General features: G+C 39.1%; 1 protein-coding gene across 1 annotated transcript in view; it reads left to right on the top strand.

Annotated features, from left to right (window-relative positions):
- Nucleotides 1–12,731, top strand: part of LOC118336577 (thyrotropin-releasing hormone-degrading ectoenzyme-like) — a 169,430-nt gene that overhangs the window by 136,580 nt on the left and 20,119 nt on the right. The window contains exons 11-13 of the mRNA XM_035673251.1: nucleotides 5,438–5,526; nucleotides 7,505–7,638; nucleotides 7,765–7,820. Coding sequence (XP_035529144.1) covers nucleotides 5,438–5,526; nucleotides 7,505–7,638; nucleotides 7,765–7,820 — 279 coding nt within the window. The remainder of the gene's footprint in view (nucleotides 1–5,437; nucleotides 5,527–7,504; nucleotides 7,639–7,764; nucleotides 7,821–12,731) is intronic.

Below are 12,731 nucleotides of genomic sequence, written 5' to 3' on the forward strand. Positions count from 1 at the left end.
TTAGAAGTACATAATCAAAAAAGAAATTTTTTAAAAAATGGACTGTCTGGAGCAGGCATATTTGAGCCTTATAATTCCAATTTCACGCCAAAGATCAAGCATACTGGTAAACCAGTGTTGGTGGTGAAAGAAAATAAATCTGTCCATGTGCTATTAAATTCTCTAATTTCCTCTGATACTTTCTAGATAGAAAGATTCAAGACTAATAGACCACCGCTATTGAGGTTCAGCCAAACACAGAGTAAAAGCCACCAGGTCAGGACGTAACTTAGGACACACATTTTAGTGGACAAAAGTTGACTTTTTCATTTGGTATGTAATAGTAACAAATTTGTTACAGTTGGGAAATGTCAGAATCACTTTAGGCCTACAAAAATTAAAATAAAATATTACAAAAATAACCACAGGTTGCCTATCCCTGGTCTAAAATAAGGCTCCTCACTCCGATCAAGAATGGGCTGACAAGATTTATATAACTTAAACTCTCAACACTAATTACACATCTACTCAGTAAATGCAACAACAAACCAGAAGAAAACTTTCATGGACGCACAAATCACACTAAAATGGATGTTCTTGTTTTGACCCCCTAGTGGCAGAAATTACATTATATAATTTATTAGTAGTATAGAGACACTCAATCCCTGCATTTAGAGCCTGGCTTGGGGAGTAATGGATTACATGTAGCTAAGATACATAGTCAGGATACAAAATCTATTACAGTTACAGGAAAAAAAAAACAGTTCAGTTACATTTAATAAAAATGGGATTATTTAGCAGGATTAGAATTAATCCTGTTTCCATTTTCTTTTCAAATGTTTGTTTCTGTTGTCTTTTCTCTTTATTTGCATATTTGGTGTTGAGGTAATCCAAAAGTAAGGGAAAGACATACATATTCTGACACTTGGATTAGGTTAATGACTACATTTTTAATAGGTAATGAGTAATTAGTAACCCTCCCAACACTGTTTAGAACAGACTAGTAACGGAGGTATAAATGGCAAATGTAGAGCTTTTTATTCCAATAACATTAACTTCTTCTCAAACTTTTTGTTGCATTTTTTTTTAACTTAGTGTTAAGGTGACATTTTAGAGATCACAGTATATTTTTATGTCAAACAATTTACATTCCTCTCTTCCACCTGTCTCTGGCGGTTTGAGGGAGACGTTTCAAATTTGTGTCTTCTTTTCCCACCATCAAACAACCAACGCAGCGAGGCAAATAAATGCTCTTTAAAGTAGCAAGCTGACAGAAAAAGAGACACCAGAGGACAGCATGTGCAAATGATAAGGTCAAGCTAATGATACTGAAAATAAATCAAACAGGATCTGCATTTAAACACATCACAACTCGTCTCTATTGCAGCTAAAGAGAGACGAAGCACCTAACAGGCAAACAGATGTGATTGGAGGACAAGTGGCTGTGCGTTTGATTTAATTAGCTTTAATGCTAAACGGGACATGATAATTATTCCACAGAAGTTTATTTATACACTGCTTTACCTCTCGAAAGCAGATATCATGACGTAATTGACAAAAACAATTAAAATCCATCAACACAAATTAATGTTAAAAATTAAGTTAAGGTGAAAAGAATTATAAATGAGATTTCATTATTTTATATATAGATCTTTCATGGTAGTTTTGACTAAACAAAGCTACCAGAAGATGCTTTTATGTGAAGTGTCTGAGCGATGGTTGAAGTCCATTTTCGGAAATCCTTGTTTGCTGTTCAAATTAAACTCTTAAACTAGTCCTTGTGACGTAAGACTGACGTTTTTAAGACTGCGCAGACTGTGTGCGATGACTCCACTCGCAGACAGTGTGTGTTCAGTTTCCCGCTGGACTTTATCACTGCCGTTCTAGACAACGCTTCACAATGACTCCACCAGAGGTGCCGCAGCGCCTTTCACAAGCCCCAAACCACATCAAGCTGCTACAGAGCCAGTTAAGCCGGGCAGGAAGTCAGATGCAGGAACAGCATAGAGAATGCATTCAATTTTCAAAATAAAACTAAAAACAGCCTGGCAAGAGAGAGCCAAAAAACACACAAACAATATAGACTAAACCAACAGCTGGCTCTCACTCTGGTGCCAATAGCAGTGAAATTTCATGATTCTTGATACCAATTCGATACCATGGTAAAAAACAAAACAATGAATCCCATGTACTGCAACTTACACTCCTTTTATTAAAAACATTTGAACATCACAAAAAACAGTCGCCCCTTTTCTTATAGATTATTCTTTTATTTACTTATTTTTACTACTTAATTTTAATCTGCTGACCTTGCTTTTCCCTCCAGCACTATTTACACACACACACACACCCCGGTACCGTTGGCCCATCTCTATCTGTTTCTGCCTTCCTGTGTGTCTCTGTTGACATTTAAACACAACTGATATTTTTTTCACCCACGATCCTGTTTTAACACCAGCAGGTGAGCCGTGTGTGGAGGAGACTCGTTGCTCATCAAAAAGATAGAAATCGACGTGGTACCGAATGACAGCGGCACCAGCTGCTGTTCACTGCTGTTCACTCTTGCTTTACCTGCTCCGTGCGTGTAAAATATCTGCGTCTGCCTCTGTTTCTCTGCAGAGGTACCCTGTTAGCTTCCCTAAAACCGCGGTACTGTAGAAAGCGAGTAACGTCGCGTTTTAAGAACCTCAGCAACGTCTTGGTACCGAAGTACCGGTTCGCATGACATCCTTATTCCTGATATCTCTTATTCTGATCCTGGCATTAGAGGCTCTGATAGATTTATGTTTGAATTTTAAGTTTAGATTTTGAGACACTTGAAATGACGAGTATTAATGGGCTCAAAGTGCTTTTAATGGAGGAAGAGAGGCAAAGGGCTGTCTGAGGAGTTTCCATTGTTGATGTAGCAACACAGTCGTTCTGCCTTTCTCTCTGCCTACAGTGTGTTTGTGTGTGTGTGCGTGCGTGCTTTTAGCTGGTTTCTGCCTTTGATGAATAAACCATTGACTCTACACACACACACTCTCTCACACACATACACTGTTGTCTAAAATAAACAGGCTTCATTTCGATCAAATATTAATAAACACATTCTGCTGTCCATGCTGCTGACTGTGTGTGATTAAGTGTGTGTGTGTAATTGAGGTGCATTCCTGTCAATCACGTTGATATAAATATCAGATTAAATATTTGGTTGCTAGGCAGCAGTATTGATCCACGGTTGCCAGATGGCTGTTGTGGGATAAATGGGTCTTTGTCTGACTGATTGTGTTACAATGACCCCTACCACACACACACACACACACACACGCGCAAACAAACAATCCCACGTACACACTCTCCTTAAACAGATGAATTAATTGCTGATTGTTTGCTGTCTGGAATTAAAATCCACTTTAATTAAAATATGAATCAATTTGATCAAAATGAATCCAATTAACAGCTGAGTCTCTGAGGGTTTCTAATGGAACTAAAGAGAAGGTCTCACTTTAAAGGCTCTTTTATTGGTGTCATTAGTGCTCACATACAGTAGCATTTCAGATTTAAATGAGGCTGCTGCAGTGTGTGTGTGTGTGTGTGTTTCAATAGCATCTACTGGTCACTAACAAAAAGCATCAGGAAGCCATTTGTTCCTAATGAGCCCTTAGAGTCGGCTAACGCTCTCTCTTCGTACAGTATTACTTAATTTGTGGTTTAAAATTTATATTTACTCTTTCAGACCAGCTGGGGTGGAAGAAGTACTCACATACTTCAATTAAAGGTCCAGTGTGTAACATTAAAGGATGATCTATAATCAGAAACTGAATATAATATTAATAGGTATGTTTTCATTAGTGTATAATTTTCTGGATATAGGAATCCTTGTGTTTTCGTTACCATATAATGAGCTGTTTTTATCTACAGAGGGAGCGGGTTTGCATAGTTAATTTAAGTAACTCAAGGAATCGACTCAGCCCTACTCGACACATAACGTCGTAGGACCCGCTAGTCTCGATAGCAGTATCGATAAGGTCGGACCTTCAGATCTTCATGGACCGCAAACATCTTTCCTGTCGGGAGAAGCCTTCTGTGTCGTTCTTTGCTCTTCTTTCAGTGAAGAAATACTCTCCAGTGCTGATATAAATGATGCTAGCAGGAGCTACGCTGACCTCTTTAGGAGCCGAGCAAACAGTCTCTTCTCACACACGTAGCGTTAAACCAGCCTTAGCTCCTAACGTAGCTGCCAGTAGTTCCTCACTGTACACAAGTGCATAGCTTGAAGCCATCTTGGATTCCCATGTGATCTGATTTCCTGATCTTGCAAGTCAAGTTGCCTCAGAAGGTTAATGTTGACCGGAACTGGGTCCATTTTGAAAGCAGTGATTTATAGGGTGTGTTTGTGTTTGCTGTTGTCATCAAATGATTTCTCCGCCAGACTATTATCATTAAGTTGCCAGACGCCGCCAGCATTTTTTGATCATATTTCATATTTTTTGATATTCACTAATCTTTCAAGACCCCCAGAATATTATGTTCTATGAATGTGTAAACAGTGAATATATCAAAAGAAAGAGCAGGACATCTATTTTTATGCACAAAAAACATTTTATTCTAACTTTGTTCATTCTTTTTATAACAGTGAAAACACGGATTGCCGTCAATGGCGGGAAGCGTCCCATCTTACATGTCAAAAAAATATTGTTAACGGCAGGTATAGTGTTAAATGTAGTAGTTATGAAATGTCGAAATAAAATACCTTATTTTTGAAAGGAAAGGACAACTCAGAATTCAACGTCATATAATTCTGCAGCTTCTCTGATTCCCCTAGAATGAGACCTTTAGAGTATCATTAGCAAATGGGTTTTGTTCAACATTTGGAGTATAAAACATAAATTATGTTGGCACTTGCACAGGCCGAGTTGCTCTCAGTTTTATTGGGTGGAATTTTTTTAACAATCTTTATTCTGAAGAGTTCCTTCCACGTCATGCTTCATTCATCTTGATGCTTTTCAAAAGCCACTTATCTCCTTAACATCTACTTCTCAAGAAAAACTGCCTTGTTTAAGCTCAGCAGTGATGCAATTTTCACTCAGCTGGTTTTGTTAAAAGGTTTTATAGGTCTGTTAGTTTGGGGAGTTCACTCAATTAGTGTATTTATACATCTTTAAACTGACCTGAAAACTAACCACCACACTACGTTTTCACTGGACAGCACATTTAACCTCCCGTGCTCTGTGAAGAAGACAATAACCCTCAGCCACTTCCACCTGACTGATGTTCTCTGGCTGCGGAAGCTATTACACTCTCTCTCTATAACACAGTCTGTGTCGCTCGCTCCATTTCCAGCTGACTGATGTTGAATGATCATCACTGACCATCACTCTCTCTCTTTCTCTCTCTCTTTCTATCTGATAACTGAGGCAATAAAACTCAGTCCAATCCCACCGACCATTACTGACATCATTCTCCCTCTCTGTAGCTTACAGTGGCAGGTGCCGTTGACGGTTGCTGTGGGAAACGCATCCACGGTTTGTTCAGAGAGCCTCATCTGGATCAACAACAAGACAGGTACGGTACTGCCGGTGTACTTCAAGAACTAAAACTAGAAAACACTGCTCTCAGATCTGATATAATTTATTGAACATCTCCATAAAAGTTAATTTTAATTATCTGGTTACACTTGAGATAGCCGTTATCTTGGGATTCTTTTTTTGTATTAATAGAGCAAATTATCCCACGATCACAACTAAATTATCTCATTATCTCGAAATATGTGATTTCTATTTAATGGGCTGAGAAATGAAAACTTTCACGTTATTACTTTGATGAAAAAAGCTCTGCTCAATGTTTTCCATTTTCATTGTTCAGAGGTCAGCAGTGGGAATAAACCTGTTTGTTTGGTTTTGGAAATAAATCTCTATCTGTTTATTGAGAGTAAAGCTCACTCTAGGTCTGTTTTTTCAAAATAAAGCTCTTTCTGTCCTTTTTTTGGGGGGGGGATAAGACTTTGTTTCATGAAAAGTAAAACTCATTCTGGTTAGTTTTTTTGAGGAATAACACTTCTCTCCCTAGTGCTGTTTTTTGGCAAATAATGCAAAGTTTGCTTTGTCTCTATGGGTTGTTGGAAAATACCATTTATTTTGCATTGATTTTCCATTAATTCCAGTTCTGTTTATGGAGAATAGAGCTAATTCTGGTTCTGTTTTCGGAGAATAAAGTTCTCTTTGTTAATGTTAGGTGAATAGACCTCAAACTGCCTCTGTTTTTGGATAATAAAACTCATTCTGCTTCTGTTTGTGCAGAATAAAGCTTGCATGGTTGTGTTTATTAACAGCTGTTGACAGGTGGTGTACTGGGTTCTGGTACAACTCCACCTACTTGCAAGGTGCATGGTGAAGGGAAGTTCAAGACTTCAAGATAGTTTAATTTCAACCAGTGGGAAGGAAGTTGAGGAAGTGGGCCAGACTTGGGTCAGCAGCTATTTTCCTTGTTTTCCTCACCTGGCTGGTAAACAAAGTCTGAAAGATCCTACAAGCTGTTCTACTCAAACTTACAACCTAATTTAACAACCTTAGAGGATGTTCTTGTTTTTTTCTATGAAAAGGCTGTGATGCCACTCTAATCAACACAAACTTTTCTTTCAGCATGATAGGTGTTAAAGGTGTTGCAGATCTTACAGTTTATACTTAGTTGTTTCAGTTTTTACACTCTCTTCTGAATTATGTTTTGTAAATGTAACACCTTTCCAAGTTAGTGTAAATGCCAGTGTGTTTTTATCAAGTTTAAATAAATGCATTGTAAATTGCACTTTACTACTTCGCACTTCTGGTTGATGCTAACTGCATTTTGTTGTTTGTACCTGTACTTACAATGACAATAAAGTTGAATCAAATCAAATCTAATGTGCAACTCAGCTTGCAAAAATAAAATGTTATTGGACAACTCAAGATGGTTGTGTGACTTAACAATACTTTGCCATAACAATATAGCACAGTATTTGTTAAAATTAAACACAAATAAAAGGCAAAACGCCCCTCACAAGAACTAGAATTCCCTTTTGTGGGGCTGGCTGTATATTGCACTAAGTTAGATATGTGTGAGTTACCCAGTTGTAATTCTGACTTGGATCTTGAAGGCAATTACAAGTTGGTAGCTCACTCATTACACGAATGAGGCAAAATGGTAACTAAAAAGTACAACTAGTCATCACAAATTCAAAACAATCCTGCCCATTTTATCAAATCAAAACTATCTTTTTCCACATACAGTAACTGGTTTACACTTAGGACTGATCCTCACTGTCTGTCTGTTCGACTTTCACTTCCAGGTTAAAAAAACTATATATCACATTATAATAGCAATGGCAGTTTGATGCAACCTGCAGGAGCCATGTTTTTGACTTAGGAACTAAACAGGACAGCGTGGTATCATCTGCATATCTAACGACCTTCATCAGATATCCAACCTCTTTGGTTGAACCATTGGTTCTTTTTTATTAGGGACAGGCTGTTGACATTTTTCTTTCAATTTTTCTGTTTTGTCTTAGAAACCCACAGGATTGGTCAGATGGACGACAAAACCTGGTTGCTGGGCAACATCAACCAGACAGGCTACTTCCGTGTGAACTATGACCTCCAGAACTGGAAACTGCTGATTCAACAGCTCCACACCAACCCTCAAGTATGCAGTATCTGTCTGTCTATCTGTCTATCTGTATGTAGGTATGTCTCTTTCTGTTTAACCCTCTCTATTTCCTTCTTTGTCTTTTTCAATTCCTCTCTGTCTGTCTCACTCTTTGCCTCTCAGATAATCTCCATTGGAAACAGGGCAGGACTTATCGATGATGCCTTCAACCTGGCCAGGTGAGTCTTTGCTTAACCAGAAAACATATTGGTTCAGTGTGGTTTAAAATCCCCTGTTCAAAGACTGATAGACACAAACACATACACAGTGGAAAGGACAGTTCATTATAACAGGAGAAAGTGGTGGACAAATGATCTGTTTTCTGTTCTCTCATCTGTCACTGTAAGACATCTGGACACACAAAGGGAAAGAGCAGCCAGGCGGATCCATTGTTTGTCTGTTTCTGTTTGTTTTTAATTGCTTTCCACTAAAGGAGTGTCTCTTTGTTGAACAGTACTGATGATGTGTCTGCCTCCCTCAGATATGTCTCTTTTGATGGACTGAATTTTTTGAGCGGACAGATTTATTTCAGAGTTGTCATCATCTGTTTGGCCAACAGAATCGAGGAGGTGGTTTTCTGCTGATGTGCTTGTAGTTTGAGTCAGCTGTATATACAGAGGTTTATATACCTATGGATATTCATATACAAATTTACATTCACACACAAGGTGTTGGGCTGGAGCTTTGCCAGCAGCTGATTCCTCCACATCCATAACTACTAGATAAGTGTAGCTCAGTGGCTCAAGGATTAACAGTTGCCTGAGGGTTATCCTGACTCTTTCTTTGCATATTCTCCAGTAGATGTGCATGTTTAGCAAATATGCCATTGCCACTGCCAAGGTAGCTGTGGGTTATTCTCATATTTTTGTCCATTATGATTTATTTATTCAGCATCTTCAGTTTAGAGATTTGGGAAATGCAAACCCCACTAAGAACAACATTGACAGGGGCAAGGAGCATGAGCTTCCTACAGTTTTCCTGTAGACTTCAATTTAACTGAAATCATATCAAACACTCGATTTTGAGTCTGATTGAAAGTCTCTGTTAACTGTTTAGTAGCAGTTAATGAAAACTACAGAGATGCAGTAGGACCAGCCTATCCAATCGGCAGCATGCTGACCACATCCGGTCCAACATACATAAATCTGATATATGACCAAATAAGTAAACGATATATAAAGTGTATTGAAGTAGCTAACGAGTGAGCCATCTAATGTCCTTCTCACAATGGGCAGTTCCTATTATGTTTGGTGAAACCAGAAGAAACAGGACCCGAAAAAATACACAGTCTTTACTTGCCAAATTTAGTTTGGTACACAGGAGGTCAGTCGGAGTAGGCAGACCAATCCAACGGGGAAATGGCAGAGGCAGGGTCAAAAAACAGGCAGTAATCCAAAAAAAACAGAAAAATCACATGACACTAGGGATACGAAGGCTGGAACACAAGACACAAAGGTACAAAGACAAACTGGCCCAGAGTGGAAGTAACACAGGAAATATAGACTCTAGTGAAGGAGACTAATTAGACACAGGTGAACACAAGGCGGGGCAAACTATCAAATTCATCAGGAAACACATAAGGGCAGTAAGTTAAGTAGAACAGGACTTAGGAGGAATAAAACTATAAAACAAAAAAAGGAAATACCCAACAAACAAGAACCATCATGGTTCAGATCAGGGCAGGATGTTTAAGAATGTAGCAGCCAATCACAAATCAGCGATGTCTCTGTGAGTTACAAGCTTAGCTTTTCTAAACATCTGGCTATTGACAGTCACAAGTAGGGAAGTGCTCTACTGAAATTATGTCTCTGTCAACGCTGAAACATAAAACTCACAATGAAAACCTTCCTGGACTGGCAAGTACTTGTGTGTTGCGGTAGTTAAAGTATATAACCACAATTAGAAACAGCAAACTTTCCAGACAAGCTTAAAGCTTAAAAAAGGTTTGAAATAGGCTGCTGAAAATCTCTGGCCCACCTACATTTCCTGGTTTTAAAGTCTACCCCACAAAAATTTGTAACTGAATAGCCCCACAGTATGGTATCTTCCCTCTGTAGGATCCTGGTGTGGTTCCAGGGCCAAGAACCTTTTTAGTAATTTCCATAGAGCTGCGTTCCAATGGGAGGAACTAAGTTAAGTTTCCTGTGTCCTTGTGTTATGGACACAGGGTGGAGTTTGCAGGTCTGAAAAACTACAACTTGTGTACCACTTCATTCACAAACAAGGAAGCAAAAGTTATATTGGCAGCTCTGTCGAAAGAAGATTTTGTGAGTTTCCTTTTTAAAGCAGATCATCTACTCATGTTTGGGAGTTTTCAGTCTCCTTTTCCTCCTCAACATTTCTCCTTTTCATTCATAACATCCATTAAAACTTCAGAGTCACACAGTAAATACAATTGATGATGTAAAAATTGCACTTCAAATGTCGCCATCGTTTTCTAACCTATCATCAGTCTAAAAGTTACCATCAATGAAGCAGTGCACAAGTTGTAAAAGGGACATTCAGCTCCTAGTTTAGTTTCTGAGTAGCTCCACTGGTGTGAGTGCATGTTGCATTCACTCCTGTACTTCTTAAGCTAAATCGAAAGCAAGCCACAGTGACTGATAGTTATAATGGACTAAAATATGTGAATAAGACCAAGTTGTCAAACACCAGATTTTCCCTTTAAGCGAGGCACTGTTCCCAGAGCTATAGCTGCCTGGGATTACACCGCAGCTGCAGATTTGTCATTCAGCCACATCCCAAAGTGACACAGGCACATCTGGCTCTGTGAGATGACCGTCCATGTTGCTGCATTCAGAGCAGACTACCTACGTAGTGCAAAAAGGAATTCAAAAGCAACCTGAGCCAGACAGAAACTCTGTGATGAATGAGCGCTCAGTGAGGCTGCAGCCACAGAGAGAGAGAGAGAGAGGTAGAGGAGTGTGTCGTTTCTCATAGTGATGTTTTTAGCCTCAAGCTTTTCGAGCACTGTAACCAAAATCTGCTCTGACACCAACCCTATAACTCAATCTACCCCCCTCTCTCTTTCTTTTTTCTATCTCTCTCTCCCTCTCAGCCATCTGTCTACTGTCATGTTGAATGAGCAACAGCTAGAGACTGCGCTGTCATCCTCTGTTCGAGTGTGTGTGCGTGTTTGTTGATGAGTTAGGAGCTCAGCGGGACGTTTCCATCTGAATAGAAAAAGAAACAGACCTACAGATCCATTAATAATATTCACACTGGCAGCAGAAGATGCTCTTACTTAAGCCTCCATGTGTTGCTATGGTAATGCCGAACATCACTACTCAACATCAAAAGACACGGCAAAGTGGTTTTGCTTCTGATGTGACTGTTGTTTGGGTTTTTGTAGTCCTTACAGTGGATGAGTTCATCACAAAATGACAAGCCTAACACTCAACACTTTTGTTGGAGTACTTTCTACTGAAGAAATAGTCTTTGTTGACAGTAGCCGTGTTTCTATTAACATATTTTTATGCTTATTTTTAAGTATAACATTAGAAAAGTTTGATGTAAATGGCACAATTTGAAAAAGACGTCCTCAATGTTTGATGTGCTTAATGGAAGATGAAAAAATTCTGAGCTCACATGACTGATCAGCTGTTTCCAAAAGTCTCCTCATCGTTGCCATGGCTCTATAATACATCCAGTCCACACAGATCTGATGAAACCTTCCTCACATTAATACACGAAACTAACTGAAATGTCAAATTTTCATTTACTGCATTGTTTTTCACAATCTTTTAATTGCGTCATCTCGTCTTCTTCTGCTTTTCCGACTGGAAAATTGGTGCCACCTACTGCTTATCTCATGAACCAACTCCTAATGAACACACAACTCTAGTGGATGGAAACAAGCATTCATTTACCTTCTCTACCTCTTCATTTTCCTATGCCAATTCCTTTAAATTTCTAGTAAAATTTGCGTTACATTTGGATGGAAACACGGGTGCTGTGTTACGTGGACAGTGTTAATTTACTGCCATGTACAACAGCGACATAGTGTTAATATTACTGATAGAAATGATGAACAAAAACACAAAAAATATGACCAAAGTTGTGATGAACTCATCTGTAACAAACCAGTGAGTGGTTATGTCATGCAATTATCACTTCTTACCCAGAGTCAGATAAAAAACTATTTGGTCCTGGATGTGTGCCTCATTAAGCACAAAGAAGTATATAAGCATTGAAAAGCTGTTTTACAATAAAAACTGCAAAATACACAGATTCAATTTCAGCATTGTTCAGTGCCAGTCTTTAATCTCTGAATTAATTTGAGTAATGCTGATTCTTCTGCTTACAGTTCGATTGGCTAAAGCTTGAGCAATTTACAGAGCACTGAATGCTGATTGGTGGCTGCAGGACTCTGTGTGTGTGGTGTGTATGTGAAGCTAGTTTAGCAGTAATAAATGGCTGTGTCTCTGTGAGTGTGCGCTTAAACAGTGATGGATGTCGCCTCTCTTTCTCTCTGTGTGTGTTAGTGTGAGCGTGTGTGTGACCGCAGCGGTCCCTCGTTAGCTCTCCACTGAGCCTTGCTAATGGCTAATGGACAAACAATTAACTGGCCCTTAACGAAGTTAACGAGTTAATGAGCTCGTTAAGACGACAACACTGGGAGAGAGACACACATACGCACGTGCACACACAAATGAGAGGGAAAATTGAAAATCTATAATCTCTTCACTTTCTCTGTGAACAGAACAACCTGACTAACAGTTTAAAGTCCTGCTAGTGTCCCCGGGAGATTTACTGGAGCTGTGAGTCAGATGAAAAGTCATTCAAATCCAAAGGGTTTTTCCTCTGAGGAGCAGGACTATAGAGGTCTTCACTGGACTTATATTTGGAGAACTACCCAAAGGGGATGATTTCATTTTTATAATCACACAGGGAACCGTTGACAAAAGGACAGACTTGGTCCAAAATGCAGGCGATCTAAACCGATAAAGGACTGTAAAAAAAGAGCAGCAGTAATATCTGTTTTCCTGCACAGTTGATGGAGATTATGGATCCACTCAGGTAGAACCACAGACCTGAGACCAGTTCAGTGTTATGAATGCAGAGTGACGCTATGTATTGAGTTCATCAGG

Source organism: Morone saxatilis, unplaced genomic scaffold, assembly GCF_004916995.1.
Source record: "Morone saxatilis isolate NCDOM2014 unplaced genomic scaffold, NCSU_SB_2.0 Contig10, whole genome shotgun sequence".
In the NCBI taxonomy this organism is placed as follows: domain Eukaryota; kingdom Metazoa; phylum Chordata; class Actinopteri; family Moronidae; genus Morone; species Morone saxatilis.